This window comes from Myripristis murdjan, chromosome 9 (genome assembly GCF_902150065.1).
Source record: "Myripristis murdjan chromosome 9, fMyrMur1.1, whole genome shotgun sequence".
NCBI lineage: Eukaryota > Metazoa > Chordata > Actinopteri > Holocentriformes > Holocentridae > Myripristis > Myripristis murdjan.
The window spans coordinates 25,334,554-25,353,333 of NC_043988.1; the positions used below are offsets into that span (position 1 = coordinate 25,334,554).

General features: G+C 42.3%; 3 protein-coding genes across 6 annotated transcripts; 1 reads left to right on the forward strand and 2 right to left on the reverse strand.

Moving 5' to 3' along the window:
* Positions 1-158: 158 nt before the first annotated feature.
* sprn2 (shadow of prion protein 2) lies at positions 159-2,930 on the forward strand. The gene is made up of 2 exons (XM_030060899.1): positions 159-319; positions 1,672-2,930. The coding sequence occupies exon 2, from the start codon at positions 1,696-1,698 to the stop codon at positions 2,233-2,235; it is 540 nt and encodes a 179-aa protein (XP_029916759.1). The 5' UTR covers positions 159-319; positions 1,672-1,695; the 3' UTR covers positions 2,236-2,930.
* Positions 2,931-4,562: 1,632 nt separating this feature from the next.
* On the reverse strand, positions 4,563-9,751 carry LOC115365138 (collagen alpha-1(IV) chain-like). Of its 3 annotated transcripts, XM_030059950.1 has the most exons (3): positions 9,676-9,724; positions 7,215-8,379; positions 4,563-7,142 (listed from the first exon to the last, which is right to left on the reverse strand). In XM_030059950.1, the coding sequence occupies exons 1-3, from the start codon at positions 9,692-9,694 to the stop codon at positions 6,794-6,796; spliced, it is 1,533 nt and encodes a 510-aa protein (XP_029915810.1). In that variant the 5' UTR covers positions 9,695-9,724; the 3' UTR covers positions 4,563-6,793. The 3 variants fall into 3 exon arrangements, with proteins under 3 accessions (XP_029915810.1, XP_029915809.1, XP_029915808.1); XM_030059949.1 differs by having other exon boundaries at positions 4,563-8,384; positions 9,676-9,751; XM_030059948.1 differs by having other exon boundaries at positions 4,563-8,379; positions 9,676-9,722.
* A 2,824-nt stretch (positions 9,752-12,575) lies between these two features.
* Positions 12,576-18,541, reverse strand: LOC115365139 (uncharacterized). Of its 2 annotated transcripts, XM_030059952.1 has the most exons (5): positions 18,216-18,538; positions 15,507-16,430; positions 15,125-15,434; positions 14,953-15,021; positions 12,577-12,984 (listed from the first exon to the last, which is right to left on the reverse strand). In XM_030059952.1, exons 2-5 carry the CDS (start codon positions 16,421-16,423, stop codon positions 12,907-12,909), a joined length of 1,374 nt encoding a protein of 457 aa, XP_029915812.1. In that variant the 5' UTR covers positions 16,424-16,430; positions 18,216-18,538; the 3' UTR covers positions 12,577-12,906. The 2 variants fall into 2 exon arrangements, with proteins under 2 accessions (XP_029915811.1, XP_029915812.1); XM_030059951.1 differs by having other exon boundaries at positions 12,576-12,984; positions 15,125-16,430; positions 18,216-18,541.
* Positions 18,542-18,780: the final 239 nt, after the last annotated feature.

Genomic DNA, 18,780 nt, shown 5'->3' on the forward strand with positions numbered 1-18,780 from the left:
TTTAATAAACCAGACAAAAACATACGCATCTATTTAAGTCTGATGCTGGCAGGAGAGGGGCTTAGGCAGGGATGGCCGTCATGTTGACATGGCTCAGCCAATGAGGACGTCTGAGCCGGGGTGATCCCCCACCTGAGCCTGACTGTCTGAAGGTTAAAAGGCTGTCCCTGAAACATACTTTCCCACACACTCTCAGGAGTCAGCGCTGCTCGCACACACTCGCCGCTTGAACCTCAACTCTGGTGAAACACCTGGAGTAAACTTAACATCATCTGAAACCGTCCACTTTTCTGACCTTCAGAACCACAACAATTAACAGGTGAGCTGATTTATTCTTCAGAGGAGGAAAAAAAAAACTAGATTAAGATAGATTACTTCTCAGTGCTTCTCAATGTTTGTTGTTATTTCTGTAGAGTAACATGATGAAAAGTTAGTTCTTAATTGACTAGGTGATTTTGTAATTATAAGCACCTTGTAACCTTGGTTTGGAAAGGTGCTATATAAATAAAATAAAATAAAGCAAATTCCTCTTTATTTAATTCATTTTTTTATAGTTTTATATCTGTTACAGGGCAAATTGGAGGCGATTAACAGAGTAAAAACACAAAAAAAGCAGATTAATAATTCTGTCTTGACTGGCAAGTTGACAATATTCCAGACTGTTATTGATAATGGAATTCCTCTTTTTTGTGAATGGGTGGGAACTACTGAGGCTGTAATCTGTCAGAGGTGTCGTGGGATTATTCTCAGACTGAGTGACCCAGTGTAATTATAGTTTAAGCCTTTTAAGAGGGCACAGATTAGGGTGTTTGGTGACGGCAGCAAATGATGTTATGGTTCATGTCGTCAATCCTGACATTATGTAGACTGATTATCAGAAAAAAAGATGATTAATTAACTAAAAACAGACATCTCCCTTCTAAAAACTCTTTTTTTGTTGTTGATTGTTGATTTTGCTTTGCCCTGCAAGGTGCTTCGCCATGGGAATTGAACACCTTATTATTTATTATGCCTTTCAAATAGTTATTTTAATCCAAGTGAACACAAAGGATTAGATCTTAGATAACCAGCAGTGGCGCTTCCATAATTAATGTACAATGTCCTCTTCACAGATCTGGAGCCGGATTACCAAGGCAAAATCCACCCTTATTGGCCTTAGAGATTATGAAAGTTACCTGAAAGTTACCTCATGTCAGCTGCAGGGTCAAGTGCTGTTGTGGCAGCTGGTGGTTGTTGTGCAAGATGTTTCACACAAAGCTGGATTAGTAAACATGTTCTGCTCTTAATGTATCAGCGACGTAAAAATACCACATAATCAGTCAAAGACACTGGAGCTGCGATGAGAACATCTCTGTGTGCTTATGTAGTGGGTGGGTGGTGGTGGGAGGAGGGGGGATTATGTGCCTCCAAGAACTGACCAGAGCAGATACATATCAGCTGATAAATTGAGTGTATGAATTCATATGAATCAGACAAATTAGATCAAGGCTGAAAGTCATCACAGACTAGAGACATGAACCCGCCGCGCAATCTAAAATAAATCTCCCCTATCTCCTCTGAGTCAGATAATCAGACAGAGGGCAGACAACTCTAATTACAAAGTCAGTACAGTCTTTTAACCATATGGTCCAGCTCCTCATCCTCACCATGTACCCTCTTGTCTTATTGCAGGGGACAGTAATAATTATAAAAGTAATGGCTGCCCAGCAGAGGCTCTCCCTCACGGTGGCCCTGAGCCTGTTGCTCCTCGCCACCCTGCTGCCCGGCTCCGAGGCCCGGCGTGGAGGAGGCTTCATGCGGGGAGGCAGCTCGTTCGGCCGCGGTGGAGGAGGCTACAACCGGGGCTGGGGCGGAGGAGCATACAGACCTGCACCTGTCCAGACCGGCGGCTCCAGCGCAGGGAAAGTGGCCGGAGCAGCTGCAGCAGGAGCCGTAGGGGGCGCGATGCTGGGGTCTGCCCTGAGCCGTCCAGGGTATGGCTATGGTTTGGGCGGAGGATATGGAGGCTTTGGAGGCTATGGAGGTTATGGAGGCTATGGAGGTGGGTACGGCTACCCTCACTTTGGCGGCGGATATGGCGGCGCCTACCGCCCCCGGCCTGCCTATGAGCAGGAGGGCTCTGGAGACATGGAGTACTACACCGGAGCGTCCAGTGGGCCCATCTACAACAGCATCATCGTCGTCATTGGCTCCCTGATGTCTCTGCTGATGGGCCACTGGGTGGCAGTCATGTAGAGCTGGGGGGAGATGGGATCCCAGAAACAACCTAATTCTGACTAATAATAACTTCATGAGCTGAGAGCGAGCAGAACTATTTTGTGGTAAATTGGATGGTGACATGCAATGATGAAACTGTCTGCTCAGCAACACTGCAAGAGCCACGGAATGAGATCCACTAGGAGAAAAAGAGGAATTTGACCCACTTTACCTCTATGCATGCAACACCATCCCTCTATCCTGAAATGTCCAGATGTAGCAGAGAAAAGACACTTCCTGTAGATCCTGGTCTGAGCCATGATGAGTTGGTTTGTGAGGAATAACTGTTTATACTCTGTCTATGTCCCTAGTTCCTATCACACGTTCCTTTTTTTTTTTTGGACAAAAATTCATGTAACTAACCATGTTGCCAGTTTTTTTTTTAATTTTTGATGATGAGGAAGATTATAATGATGCCGATTTGAGTTTAAGAGCAGCTACACACTTTACATAAACATGGAATTCTCTCTGTCTATTTCATCTCAGCCGTGAAACCTGATCATTTCTGAACTCTGCAGTTCACATTATGTACCTATTAGGGATATGCTTTATATGATGCTTATGTAACCAAATGCAGTACATATGTCATGTCATGTTTGGAGACCAAGAGGCAAATGTGCTAACCTGTATTGTTACATGAATATAAAAAAAAAAAAAACAATTAGAAGAAACCCAATGCTGTCTTGAATTTTATTCTCTTAATCATTGCAGGAAGAAACCATTCAAATCTTGTCTACTGACAACCGCAGCACATGACTGCATTCAGTGGGCATGTTGCCAAAATATGTCTATTATTTTACACAAACAGCTGCAGATTATATAGTTTTAAGTCGCCTGAAACACTGCGGCCTTGTCAGACAGAGAAATTAGAATACATATGATTTGTGGTCTAATTTCAATACTCCTACCTTTAGCCCAGCTTAACCTATGAGGTGGATTAAGACATTTAACTGGGTAAATGGCTCTGTGGGTTGCCTGATCCATCAGAAAGCTGGTGTTAGCTAAAAGACAAGCAGAAACATTATGAAACCCTCATACAGCAGGAGCAAAATCATGTCTATGAGTAAGCACATCTCTGCAAATGCATTTCTAAAGTGTATTTGGAGTACTTTTTGTCATAGGGCTAATTGAATTTCTGGTATGGAGGGCAGATTGAGGCCGGTTGGCTAATTGTCCCTGTTCCCGTCTGTGTGGTGTAAAATCCTTGTACTTGTTATTTTCTGTTGGTTGCAGCCCAAGGATTTAGTCTGCTGGAGACCTGAGGGGATCAGGAGGGAGGCTGGATGACTCAGCTTGTCTGGTGATCTTTAATAATAACGCCTGACACCAGAACAGGTCTTAGGTTTAAACTATGTTTTCTCCTTGGATCTGCAAGAGTTTTGGTAAAGGTTCTTTAAGAGAGAGATTGTGTGAGGGAATGTTGTAAACTCATTATCTAGTGCTACTCAGAGAAAGTAAAGCACCTATTCATTTTGAAATAAGTCCTTGTGCAGCCTTGATACAAATGAGATGCCTTCTTTTAATTTCCACATATCACATTAATAAGTCATGCTTTTTTTCATGTTAAGAAAGCAGCTATCATGTCACTGTTTAGCTGTAGTATTACTGCTCATCTCCAAATCTGAGTTTTTTTGGAATATAGATTTACACAAGTGCACTTCATGACAGGGTCAGCATGAACCAGCAGGCGGCGTTGCCATGGCAGTGGCCCTGATAGTCACACGCTGTTCTTCATAAATAAGAGATGATGCCACAACAGACAAGTCTTTTCAAAGGGGGAATCAAAGTGTAGTACAATGCAGACTTCCGCAATAATCATAATACTGAAGGCCAGTCTTTAAAATTAGAAATAAAAAAAATAAATAGCAGCACATTTAGGATTAGGTTTTGAATTACCCTGCAACTGAATTAGCCTCTAATAATCTCAGAGCTTATGTTCATTTATAATTGTTAGTGAAATTGCAATTTTTTATTTGGAAATACTATTAGGCTGACAGAAGTGGTGGTCATATGTTAAGGGTTTAGAATAAAGGGGATTAAAGGGGGATTAATTTTATTCCAGTCATAAACAGCCAAACATGTTTTGCACATATGCAATTTTTTATTCACTTAAGCATTGTGGAGTTTCCCTTCTGTTTTAATTTCATCTGTGGTTCAGCAGTGTACTCTTTTGATCACCAGCTTGAGCTCAGCATGTTTTCCCAATGATAAAGATGTATTTAATACTAATTTTCAGACAACATGTCTTTTACACCCATTTCACATTAAATTTCATAAGTTTTATAAAATCCAGAAAAGCACATTCGTAAGATTGAGATGTTTATTAGACAAGACAAGCATAGGTAAGGGAAAAGTGCACCAGTATTCAGTAGAGCATTTTGTGATCACTTGCAGAGGCCAACAAAAATTCACCCTGAATAATGAATGTCTGTGTGAAGACAAAACAGGACTAGAAGTTAGATGACTAATTTTGAAAACCTCAAACATTACTGAAGACAAAACAAACAAACAAACAATAACAGGACTCTTATGGAGGAAAATTTCGTGAAAGCATCATGGCAAAGAAGGCATTCACATCTTTACGAGGGATATATATGCATTCTGAGATACATTCAAATTGAGAGACGATGTAGAAACACACAACACATTAAGTGAGTTTGTAAAAAGAGGACTATTTCCACAATTAGAAAAAATCTGAAAAGTGTTCAGATGTTGATAAATCCCATCAACCACAGACTCGGCCTATTATACAAGATAACATTCAGTAGCTTTGGGGATGATCAATATGCATCCAGATCGGTTCAACAGGAGTACACTGTCAGCCTTACATAAGAGCACTTACAGTACAATCTATAACCCTAACCCCAGAGAGGGGAAAGAGAGAGAGAGAGAGAGAGAGAGAGAGAGAGAGAGAGAGAGAGAGAGAGAGAGAGAGAGAGAGAGAGAAAACACTCAGCAGAGGGAGGAGGAAGAGGAATATAGACAAAAACACACAAGATCATGGAACATACTGTGCAAAGCAAGGAGAGGAAAGATGGAAGATTTTCCGAAATATCCGACAGACAGAAAACTGCAGCATGAATATTCATAAATAATACATCCAGAGGAGTCTACACAAATAGAAGTGCATTTTTTTTTTGCACTGGATTCCAAAATAAAGAGTTTAGTAAAATGATGTGCATAGCTGTGGTGATTAATCTTTAGTACTCCACAACCACAAAATTTCATCAGCTTATCCAAATAAAATACATACCATCAGACTAATTTATCAAGCTTAAATAGGACCTTTTCCTTGGACCATACACTGATTACATGATTATAATATTCCAGCTGTCCGCTTTAAGATATGGCAGAGATGTTGCATTATAACTAGACAATTACGGTTATAGTGTGTATTCCTTCAGTCTGAAAGCAGCAGTGTTTGCAATATTAGAATACTAGCATACTACAAGTGTAAGCAATAGTACGAATTAATTTAAGAGATTAATTTGATCCATTTTAATCGATAATATGAGATAACTATTCCCTGTGTTTCAGCGCCTTGGCTGTCCTCCACCAGCAAAGCCTCTCCAGCTAACAATATTATACTGCTATATAACTTCCATAATCACAGAGCAGTTATATTTACACAACTCATCACTGCAGCTGAGCCACACCCAACTCCACAGGTGCAAGCTTGTCCTCTCAGCTGCTTTCTCCTCTGACACAGAAAGACAAAGTGCCTGGTCACACAAACTCAATTAGAAGAGAAAAAAAACACACAAATAATAATAATAATAATGATAACAATAAATCAACTATATTACATATAATGAATAACTCATAATGGAAAAAAGGCTTCCATCAACATCAAAACTGTTGAGGTATTCATTAGCAATAGTGCTACTTACAGTAATTTCCATGGCTGCATTATGTGCAATTATTTCGGACAATGTAGATATGGTGAGTGTTTCCAACAGCTGTTGTTGTTCAAAACAGAGTCAGACAATTACAGCAGACCCAGGAGGATCATGTTGCCTCCTGACCACAGAACCACTTTAATGTGGTCTCAATAGACTTTAAATGTACTAATTTCCTATCAGTGCAGTCAAAGGAACCCTTCTCCCCCAGAGGAGGAAACAGGCAGTGCAACTGTTTTAATGGGGTGGCTTTCTGATTCAATCTTTACTTTTCTTTATTTTTCTTACTTTGAGCTTATAATACAAAACTGCAATATTCCAGGTATGTGTTTCCAGTCATGCACATGCATAAGGATGCAATGCCTACATACAAAGAAAACGTAAAAAAAAAAAAAACACACACACACACACACACACACAAAAAAAGCAGAAATCTGCACGATAGGGAGAGTCCTGAAGAGACAGGGGGCAAACACACACCATCTGTTGCTCTCTCAGTATTTACCACACATTGAATAATCACCGGAGTGACGCTGCTGCCCCTCCCATCACTTGATTTACCATTATTCTCCATCTGTTCATGTCTGCTTCCACATACATTCTGTCTATCTATCCCCTCAACATTTCTATCAAATGCCTCAATGCAGCATCAATACATTGCTGCTCAGCAACATCAGTACCGTACCAGTGAACACTGTTAAAAGCTCCCGGAGGCCCATCCCCAGTCCCTGCACTCCTCCGCTGGGTCCCGCTGACCTCTTATCCTGCGTCTGTTTTTCCAAGTATCTTGCAGAGTACTCCATGTACAGTCCCACACACCTCCTGGCCTTCAGCTGCTCAATCAGCGCAGGGTAGCCGATCTCTACAATACTGACCGTATCATCATCGTTGTCATCACTGTTGGCGTGTTGTGAAGCTGGAGGCAGAGGCTTGGCTTCAGGCTGATTTGGACGGCTGGAGGGAGAGGGCCCAGGGGTTGGGGACTCATCTGCTGCAGTGCTGTTAATCTCTGATGTGTTGTTGTCTGGGGCTGAGGTAACAACAGTGGTAGTGGTGGTAGTCGTGGTAGTAGTAGTGGTGGTAGTAGAGGTGGTGATGGGTTGAGTCTTTCCCTGTTGATTCTCCCCAGGCAGCAGGTCTGATCTCTTCATGCAGGAGTCCATGTAATTATCATAAGTTATAGGAGGTGGGCTGAACTTATAGTCTCTACTGTAGTCATTTGTATCGGTGGATTTGGTGCCATACTTCTTATACATGTAGTGGTTGTAGTAATATTCCTCCTCAGGGTTGTGGAAATGGAAATGGGGACGAGGGAACCTCCCTAGCCCGTAGCCCAGAGCCATTCCAGCCACTGCTCCTGCCCCTGCTGCCATTATCGCACTCCGCCCAAACCCTTTGGAATTCACAGAGGGATTCAGGCCCATTCTTTGGACTGAGTGGGCAAACGGAGAGCCACCAGCACCCCCATAACCCCCATATCCATATGCACCTCCTAGGCGAGGGCTCAATATTTGGTTGCCGGGGTTGTGATTCATGTATCCACCTGGGTAACCACCATAACCACCATAACCATAGCCCCCAGGGTATCCTGCAGCTCCACCACCTCCATACGGGTATCCTTGTCCTGGATACTTTCCTGGATGCTGAGGGTAGTAACCCCCTTGGTTAGGATAACCTCCTTGGTTAGGATAACCCTGATTGGGATATCCTGGTCTGCCTGGTTGCTGAGGGTAGCCCCCTTGGTTAGGATAACCTCCTTGATTGGGGTAACCCCCTTGGTTAGGATAACCCTGATTGGGATATCCTGGTCTGCCTGGTTGCTGAGGGTAGCCCCCTTGGTTAGGATAACCCCCTTGATTGGGGTAACCCCCTTGGTTAGGATAACCTCCTTGATTGGGGTAACCCCCTTGATTAGGGTAACCCCCTTGGTTAGGGTACCCTGGTCTGCCTGGCTGCTGAGGGTAGCTCCCTTGATTGGGGTAACCTCCCTGTTGGGGGTATCCACCCTGAGAGCCGGTGCCCTGAGAGCCGGTGCCCTGATTGGTTCTGCGTCCCGTGTTAGTGTTGGTTCCCCGATTGGATGTGGAGCTACCACCACGGTTGGAGGTTTTCCCTAAGCCAAAGCTGCTTTTCCCGAAGCCACCTCCTCTCTTGGCCAGGGAGAGATGGGTGTGAATCAAAAGGAGGGACAGACACAGCACGGCTAACGAGGTCAGCTTCATATCTGCACTGCACAGAGGAAAAGAAAAATAAGATATGGGGATAAAAGGGAGAAGAGGTCAGACACTGATACTTATTGTATATCTCCCACTTTGGAGGCCTATTACAAACACATCTGTCTTAAAATCTTCAAATCTATAAAGCCCAGTGTTATTTATTTATTTATGTAGTATTTATGTATTCATTTATTTATTTTTTAATTTAATTACATTTTTTGCATACACACAGGTCCATATCAGAAGAATAACTGTCTTTTTTAGTTTTTATCTATTAATTTATTTAGGTTATTAGTTTCCATGTAATATTTTAAGCAGTTAAGTGATGTTGGATATCGTTGGAGTTAATCCTTAATTTGTCATGATTATAGCACAACTGCTTGTGTGCTATAGTAAGTGTAAAATAAGTGTACAAGTGTAAAAGGGAGTTTCACCAATGGTCTGCAAGGAAAATTGTAAGGGCATTACACAATACTTGTACACATCAATAATTGATTTTTTATTTTTACTTTTATTTCTCCATGACAACAATTCTCAATCCATGCCCTAACTGCTGGCAGCAATAACAACACATTCGCATAATTAGGAGCATTAAGACATTAGGGCTGGGCATAAAAGGCGTGTCTATGAGCAAAGGAGCTGGTGTTACTACTGCATGTCATGGTGTATGTCTATGCGTCTCAAGACTTGTAGAAGCCAGTTTACCAACATTAGTCATGTGTGACCAAATGAACAGCCAGCCTAAAAACAGTGCCTTGTCCAGGACGCAGCAGGAGGCTGAATTTAGTATGCCACTTTCAAAATGGCGCTATACACCAGAGACTCAGCACACTTTATGGCTGACTGAAAGCAGGCCTTACATTACACGACTATTTTTCTTATCAAATCTGCCAAACGTTACTTCTGTGCCGCAGTCCATCCACTTATCAGTCTGTCTCTTGGCGACCGTTAGCTTCCAGAAAAAAAAAAAAAAAAACGCAGACCTTACGTTTATTTCATATTCGTATTTTTGCCATCTAATTTCAGGAGTAAACGTAGGGTCTTCAGTCTCCACAATGCTTACTGGGACATCGTCATATTATTGCTTCGGAGACACAATTGACGCAATGCCACAGCAGTGCATTTTAAACGGGGGTTTTTCTTTTTAAAAAATGCGTTTCGTGACGCAATTTCGCATTTGTCCCAACCGGTCACAGTCTATTTCAGAAAACACCTGTTCCAGACAGTCAGGACAAGAGACAGATGCGAGTGTAGCAGCCTCACGTAATAAAAAGTCAGCACTCAAAAAGATAACATGTTCTTACCTTGGTCAGTCAGTATCATGAGTTGGCCACCACCCTTTCCTCAGATCAGTCCGCTACACTGTAGTATGTAGAGAAATAAAGGTCCAATGACAACAGATGTGGGCGGAGTTTCCATTACCGTCTCTAACACAGTCACTGGCGATGACACACCTTCTGATGAGGTCATCTTTATATATTATACTCAATGGCCGCTTTATTAGGGACGCCTGTACAGTCTAATACAATCCAATGCACCTGTTCTGCCATAAAGTTTCCTTTTATGATGCCTATAATGCTTTTTGTCACAGTAATAGAGGTGTTCATTTAATTCTATGTTTGGCATTGAGCTCAGAGTTAGTGGTGCTTTTGTACTGGACTGCATTTTATTGAGAGGTGAGAGGTGCATATATTGCTAAGACTCGGGCTTGGCTGACTCCCCAAACTAAACCCTTGTCAGACAAGTTTGCAGCACTGCGATGGGCAAACTCCTGCCTGGACTGACACGAGTTACATACAAATTTTAATAATATATACATATATATCAATATAGATATACATCAGTATATGTCTATGAATTTTCCCTTCTCCTGGGAGGTGACAACAGGTTTTTCTACTTTTTTTTTTTTTTTTTTTTTTTTTTTTTTGGCTTTATGGAGGCACTGTCTGTGTATCTCCCCTTCTCCAGTGCTTGGACTCAGGCAAAAAAACAGCTGAGGAGTTAGCACCCAGTTGCAGTGTAAAACAACATTTTCAGAGGTTTTGATCAAGCAAGCTCCTTGATCATACAATCATAACTGTGCACAAAAATATCAGGATGATAGGCCGAGTAGTATGCAAGATTAGCTGTGGATGGAAACATGCATGGACAGACACACACAAGACAAACTGCATGATCCCCTCCAGACCGCTGTCTAACAGATATAAATAGGCATACAATTAAGGAGATGGCATCTGCACAGGGCATGGTATTGATTACTCTTTGTATAGCCTACATGACCAGAGGAAATGAGGGTGTCACAAACCAAAGACGTTGATTTGCAATTGTCTGTCCAACTTTCACTTTACTGCTGATTGTTGGATATCTAATGACAGTGACAGAGAAAAAAGCAAAACAAACGCAAAAGTTATTGGTCATTCACAAGTTGTTTGATAATTATGTGGAAGCTGAGCAAAAAGCCCTGGGCTTCAAGCAAGCTTAGTGTAAACTGAATACAGATGACGCCCTCTGCTGGTCAAGATGCCTTATAGCATCAAAACACTGTGCATTCACTTGGTGACATGAAATAGTCTATATGGCAACAATCTGCCCATATGACGCCATACAGAGAAACATTAATGGATGGCAAAACAAAATTTTTATGATTATCTTTAGAAAATACAACCAGCAATGAGAAGTAAACAAGCTGAATTAATCCTGAGAACTAATAATCCATTTCATATACGTGTTTATTTTATTGCTTTCTATTCACCCGTACTCCACTCATGACAGCTTTTACAATTGCAACAGTTTCTGTTGGAAACATCTGGTGTTAATAGGTCTCTCCTTTTTTCCCCTTGTGGCAGCAACATGGCTGTTTTGAGTAAACACAACTGAGAAGCAAGCGTGGGCAGGAGCAGTTCAAGACCGCAGCGCCACCTGCAGGAACACAGTGTTAATCACTAAATCCATGAAAAGTAATGGCTGTACTGAGTGCCAAGCGATCAGTGGAAAGTGCAGAACAGACTCAGGCTATCAACCAGTCCAGAAGTTACACAGATTTCCACCTCAACCCTTATAATGGTAACTGGTTTATACTGTTTTATACTGGTTTAAACTGGACACAGAAAAGGTGATAGCTTTCCACATGTGTCAGTGTGGGTGATATATGAAACTATTCAATTACATAAATGGATACAGGGTTTAGAGGAGTGGGGAGGAAAAAGAGAGATATTCCACAAAGAAAGAAGGTAATAAGATGCAATTGAGTGCCACTGACACTCACTGAAATGAGCAATCAAACCAAGTACAAACTGATACAGTAGGATAGGGTAAGGCAATGAGTCTCCTTCAGCAATATCTTCCTAAGTCTTTTCTTAAATTTCTTCATACAAAAGGTCCTAAGAAAAGTCTACATCGGATTCATGACGTGTTCTTAAATCGCAGAATTGTTAGCACCTGTGTTGTTATCCCAGTGTCCACGTAAGATCAAAGCATGTGCCAGTTTATCCTAATTAGCATACAGCAGGCAAACACCCCACCAATCCCTATAAAAGGGCACGAGACTGCAGGACCATGTGTGCACACAGAAATGAAATCACACACAGACCCTGATGCAAGAAAGTGATTACAAAATAAGTGAGGAAAGACACAGGGACACATAAACATATAGAGTTCAAACTGGTGGGAATGTAATAAACAAGAGACAGAGGCCCAGCAAAACATTGTACATGCAGATGGAGGTGTCTGTGTGAAGTGTGTGTGCATGTATACATATGTGTGTGTACACACATACACAACAAGGAAAGGTTTGATAGGGGTGCAAAACCCAGAACTGTCATACTTAATGTCAACAGTGGATATAAAACAACAGAAAAAATAAAATGCACGGGATGCTATTACTTGTTCAGTGAGCGCTGTATGTGCAGAAGTGTACATAACTGATGAAGTAAAAAAAAAAAGGATTGAGGTCAAATTATATATATGTATATATGCATGTATGTATGTATCTATACATATAGTGTGTTTATATAGGTGTGTGTGTGTGTATATATACACATATATATGAAACAGATGTCAGTGATAGTGTTGTGTTTAGTTTAAAAGACCAAAATGCTTTGTAAAATAATGAAAATGATAAGAATTATCGAATATATTATAAATGATGCACATATTATTGCAATTTAAGTCCTAAAAAATTATATAACTGTAGAATTGAAGAAAACACAATCACCAATTATTTCATTGGTTATTGTATTTTATTTATTACCATGCGAGCACTTAAATATGCAAAAGAGTGCTGTTGAGTGTGTACAGGTTCATAGATGAATATGCCAGTGGCACTGCTGAACGACCTGAAGGACTGCCAGTGCCTCGAGTTTGAAGAAGTGAAGGAATTCAAAGGGCAGGGCGGAGGGACAGTTTCCAAATGCTTGATGTCAACGATGATGTAGATCACTGATGGCCTGACATTTGACCACTACGTCTAAACTAGCCTACTTTCCTGCGTCATGGCTAAGTCCCTTTCAGTCCAGCCAGGAGCCTCCTGCACCTCTTCACACGCCGTTGGCACTCATCTTGCTCTTCTGGGACACATTGTCACTGAACTTGGAGTTTAGCCACGCAATCCATGTCTAATGAGAAGAAAGAAGAAAACAAGAAGACTTCTTATATTTGGGAGAAAGTGATTCTTCAGAAAGTTCTGTGTGAAGTGCTGGGAAAACCACAACATCCTGTGTTTGCATAATTCCCAAACACAAATCCTTTTATGTACTGCGACGCACATGTGGGTGTGTACTGTACACCCATGTGGGCTTGCTCCCTAATATTCAGCAGATGCTTTTAGACCTTACACAGATTGTGTAAGATTTTTTAAAGTCATGCTATTACAGGACTTTAAATTTTAAATGACCACACTATCAACACTTCACCCAATAGGCAGCCTATTAAAATATAGAAAAACATGAAGAAAGCCAGCATTTTTTGAAATCATTTCTTAAATCATCTACTCTATATGTGATCTTAATGTATGTTGAATTAAGCCATACACAAAGCAAAACTTGAAAGTCTGTTAAAAAGCACAGAACACACATTTGGTTCAAATGTTCCCTATGAATGCTGTTGATGTTGATTTACATTTACAGAGGTCACAGAGATATACTGTATGGACAGAAGTATTGGGTGACACCTCTTAATTATTGACTTCAAGTGTTTCATTCAGTCCTATTGCCACAGGTGTATAAAATCAAGCACCTAAGCATGCAGTCTGCCTTTACAACCATTTGTGAAAGAATGGGTTGTTCTAAAGAGCTCAATGAATTCAAGTGTGGTGCTGTAATAGTAATATAATAGGATGCCACCTTTGCAACAAGTCAGTTCGTGAAATTTCTTCCCTCCTAGATATTCCACAAAAAACTTTAAGTGGTATTATTGCAAAGTGGAAGCATTTAGGAACCACAGCGACTCAGCCACCAAGTGGCAGACCACGTAAAGTTACAGAGCGGGGGCGCCGAGCCCTGAGGCACCTAGTGCGTAAAAGTGGCCAACGCTCTGCTGACTCAATAACTGCAGAGCTCCAAACCTTCTGTGGCATTAACATCAGCACAAAAACTGTGCGCCAGGAGCCTCACGGCATGGGTTTGGATGGCCAAGCAGCTGCATGCAAGCCTTACATGTAAAGCACGCTGCCACTGGACTCTGGAGTGGTGGAAACGTGTTTGGTGGAGTGACTAATCACGCTTCTCTATCTGACAGTCTGATGGACAAGTCTGGGTTTGGTGAATGCCAGGAGAACGTTCCCTGCCAGACTGCATTGTGCCGACTATAAAGTTTAGTGGAGGGGAGATAATGCTATGGGCTTTTCCAGTGAAGGAAAGTCTTAATGCTTCACCTTACCAAGACGTTTTGGACAATTCTCTGCTTCCAACTTTATAGGAACAGTTCAGGAAAGGCCCTTTTCTGTTCCAGCATGACTGTGTCCCAGTGCACAAAGCAAGCTCAACTTGACTGGTCAGAGCCCTGACCTCAACCCCATCAAACACCTCTGGGATGAACAAGAACAGAGACTGTGAGCCAGGCCCTCTGGTCCAACATCAGTGTCTGACCTCACAGATGCTCTTCTTGATGAATAAGTAAAAATCCCCACAGACATACTCCAAAACCTTGTAGAAAACCTTTCCATAAGAGTGGAAGCTGTTAAAGTTGTCATAAAAGCTCCTGTAGGTGTAATGTGTGGGTGACCGAATACTTTTGTCTTTGTGGTGTGTGTATCGGGGAACTGGAAGCTCAGAGATGACTCCGTAGTTTCAACAAAGGATTGAAGTAGTGGAAGACCATTAAAGTGGATTTTGGAAGTAACTTTCTCAGTTCCTGGCTATCCTGAATAGTATAACTATTGTGTAGGTGTCTCCAAAATATTTGTGTCCAGCCTGTCAACTGATTGGCAGGTTTCCTGAGATAGTAGCTGCATCCTGGTGTGAGAGATCAGCATGTTATGTGAAAAAGATCAAAACCACAAGGAAAGAGCTGGACTGTGAAACCCTGTCTAGCATTAAAATCCACACTGGTTCCTGCGGATACCACAGGGAACTATGGGAGCTCACCTGAGGGACTTCAGTAGGAGACAGTGGTTTGTCTGTAACCACAGGAGCCTTGTCTCTCAATTCCTCCACCTTGGACAAACAGACAGAAAAGAGAATTTAGGATGCTGGACTATCTTTTATGCATTTTATGCATGTTTATGCATGCTTTCATGCATGTTAGCAGTGTACTGACCTGTCTGTCCTTGATGACCTGGGTAGGGTCTGCTAGCATGTCAGTAGAAACTGTAGTTTTAGGCTTTTCTGTATTCTCCAATGGAGGACGAATCTGTTTCTCCAAGTATCTTGCAGCGTACTCCATGTACAGTCCCACACACCTCCTGGCCTTCAGCTGCTCAATCAGCGCTGGGTAGCCGATCTCCACAATACTGACCGTATCATCATCGTTGTCATCACTGCTGGCGTGTTGTGAAGCTGGAGGCAGAGGCTTGGCTTCAGGCTGATTTGGACGGCTGGAGGGAGAGGGCCCAGGGGTTGGGGACTCATCTGCTGCAGTGCTGTTAATCTCTGATGTGTTGTTGTCTGGGTCTGAGGTAACAACAGTGGTAGTGGTGGTAGTCGTGGTAGTAGTAGTGGTGGTAGTAGAGGTGGTGATGGGTTGAGTCTTTCCCTGTTGATTCTCCCCAGGCAGCAGGTCTGATCTCTTCATGCAGGAGTCCATGTAATTATCATAAGTCATGGCAGGTGGGCTGAACTTATAGTCTCTGCTGTAGTCATTTGTATCGGTGGATTTGGTGCCATATTTCTTGTACATGTAGTAGTTGTAGTAGTACTCCTCCTGAGGGCTGTGGAAATGGAAATGGGGACGAGGGAACCTCCCTAGCCCGTAGCCCAGAGCCATTCCTGCAACAGCTTCTGGTCCTGTTGCCATTGCCGCTCTCCACCCAAATGCTTTGGATTTCATAGAGGGACCCAGACCCATTCTTTGGACTGAGTGGACAAACGGAGAGCCACCGTCACCCCCATAGCCCCCATATCCATATGTACCCCCTAAGCGAGGGCTCAATATTTGGTTGCGGGGATTGTGATTGATGTATCGACCTGGGTAACCACCATAACCATAGCCCGCAGGGGATCCTGCAGCTCCACCACCTCCATACGGGTATCCTTGTCCTTGGTACGTTCCTGGATGCTGAGGGTAGTAACCCCATTGGTTAGGATAACCTCCTTGGTTAGGGTAACCCCCTTGAATGGGGTACCCCCCTTGGTAAGGATAACCCTGACTGGGATATCCTGATCTGCCTGGTTGCTGAGGGTAACGCCCTTGACTGGGGTAACCTCCTGATTGGGGGTATCCACCCTGAGAGCCGGTGCCCTGATTGCCCCGGTTGTATATGGAGCTACTACCACGGCTGGAGGTTCTCCTAGAGCTAGATCCTTTTTTCCCAAAGCCACCTCCTCTCTTGGCCAGGGAGAGATGGGTGTGAACCAAAAGGAGGGACAGACACAGCACAGCTAACGAAGTCAGCTTCATATCTGCACTGCACAGAAGAAATGGAGGAAAAAAAAGAAAAATGAGATATGGAGAGAAGTAAGAGATTAGATACAAATACTTATTGTACTTTCTGATTTTGTGTGCCTGTTACAAATGCATTTGTCTTGAAATCCTCAAATTCATAAATCCCAGTGTTTTTTCCCTCAGTTAATAGTTTCTATACATGATTTCAAACAGTTAAGTGGTGCACTTAATTCCTCGTTTGTTATAGTTACCTATATGTCATGGCACAACTTCTGAGGTATAAAAGGCATTTTCACCAATAGTATGAATGGAAAATTGAAAGGACATTACACAATACTTCCGCAAATCAATAAGTGATTTTTATTTCATTTTTATTTTTTCGTGACAGCTTTAACGTCTTCACAGATCTAGACAGTAATCCTCATAGCAGCACATCCATGCCCTAACTGCTGGTCTGTAAAGACACTGTCACGAAAAAGTAGTTTATTACGACTTTTAAGGACAAGACATAAGAGATGGGCATAAAAGGCAAAGGTACGGAAGCCCTAAAGGGCCATACATAAATATATTTTATTTCCTCCGTTTTCTCGTGATAACGAGATAAATTTCCTCCGTTTTCTCGTGATAACGAGATAATTTTCCTTCGTTTTCCCGTGATAACGAGATAATTTCCCTCCGTTTTCTCGTGATAACGAGATAATTTTCCTCCGTTTTCTTGTGATAACGAGATATTTTCCCTCCGTTTTGAATGAATGAATGAAACGTGATAGGCCTGAGATTTCCATCATACGTGACATGTCATGCTGACTGACGTCTCCTTGGACACATAAAGCAGGGGTCACCAATCATGTGCCATGGAGGGCCGAGAAGCTGCAGGTTTTCATTCCAACCAAGACCTCCACCAGGTGATTTCACTGATCACCTGGAGCTAATCAGTGAAATCACCTGGTGGAGGTCTTGGTTGGAATGAAAACCTGCAGCCTCTCGGCCCTGCATGGCACGTGATTGGTGACCCCTGACATAAAGCATAAAGCTATTTCAGCCTGTGTCAGGCCTTGATTGAACAGATAAGTGATGCAGTGATCAATACTCTCCTGCTCCTCTGACATTGCTACACTGACTGATGTTTCCTGCAATAATTTAATAAGACAATCGCTTTGTTTTCTCGAGATCTCGATGTAATTATCTCGTTATCACGAGAAAACGGAGGAAAATTATCTCGTTATCACGAGAAAACGGAGGAAATTTATCTCGTTATCACGGGAAAACGGAGGAAAATTATCTCGTTATCACGAGAAAACGGAGGATTTATCTCGTTATCACGAGAAAACGGAGGAAATAAAATATATTTATGTATGGCCCTTTAGGGCTTCCGTACAAAGGAGCTGATAGTGCTGCTGTATTGCTATTGTCACAGCATCTCAACACTTACAGAAGCCAGTAAACTAAACTCCCCATGTGTCCGCACATTGACAGACAGCCTAAAAACTCTGCTCTGCTCAGGACGCAGCAGGAGGATGAATTTTGAACTGCGTCCATCCGGTTATCAGTCTCTCTCTCTCTCTCGGCGTCCTTTAGCCTCCATCGGAGCAGAAAAAACCAGGCAGGCCTTATGTTTATGTTTATGTTATATCTGCATGTTTTTGTCGTCTAATTTCACAAGAATCGTCTGCTGACCTATTTGTTCTCTGAGAGCAGGACAGTCTGAAAAACTAAAAACACCTGATCCAGAGAGTGACGAGAGAGATGCGTGCAAAGCAGCCTAACGTAATAAAAAGTCAACATTCAAAAGGAAACATCTCCTTACCTTAGTCAGGGTCCTTCAGCTGGCCAACGCCCTTTCTTCAGATCGGACCGCTATACTGTAGCATTTGGAGAAATAAAGATCCAGTGACAATAGATGTGCGTGGAGTTTTCACTCAGGATTGGTATGTATGTGATGTGGGCTGTCGAACAAAGACTGTGTTGGCAAGACTCGGGCTTGGCTGACTCCCCAAACTAAACCCTAGTCAGACAAGTTTGCAGCATTTTGATGGACCAACCCCTGCCTGGACTGACACAGGTTTGCCTCATTAAATTTACATTCCAGTAAATTTGTGAGAATGTGGTGTTCAACTTCTTCCAGTAAATAACATTTCAAACTAAGTGTGTTCTTGCCTCACAGTCCGTATTTTAAAAACAAAACAAAAAACAAAAAACCCATAAAACGGAATGAGTCATTTGTTATACCACACACACACACACACACACACACACACACACACACACACACACACACACACACACAGCCTTTAGAATGCTGTGGGTAAGTGGTGGTTTTCAGGATAAACTCAGTGTACCCAGTGGAGTGCAGATCACAACACACACACACA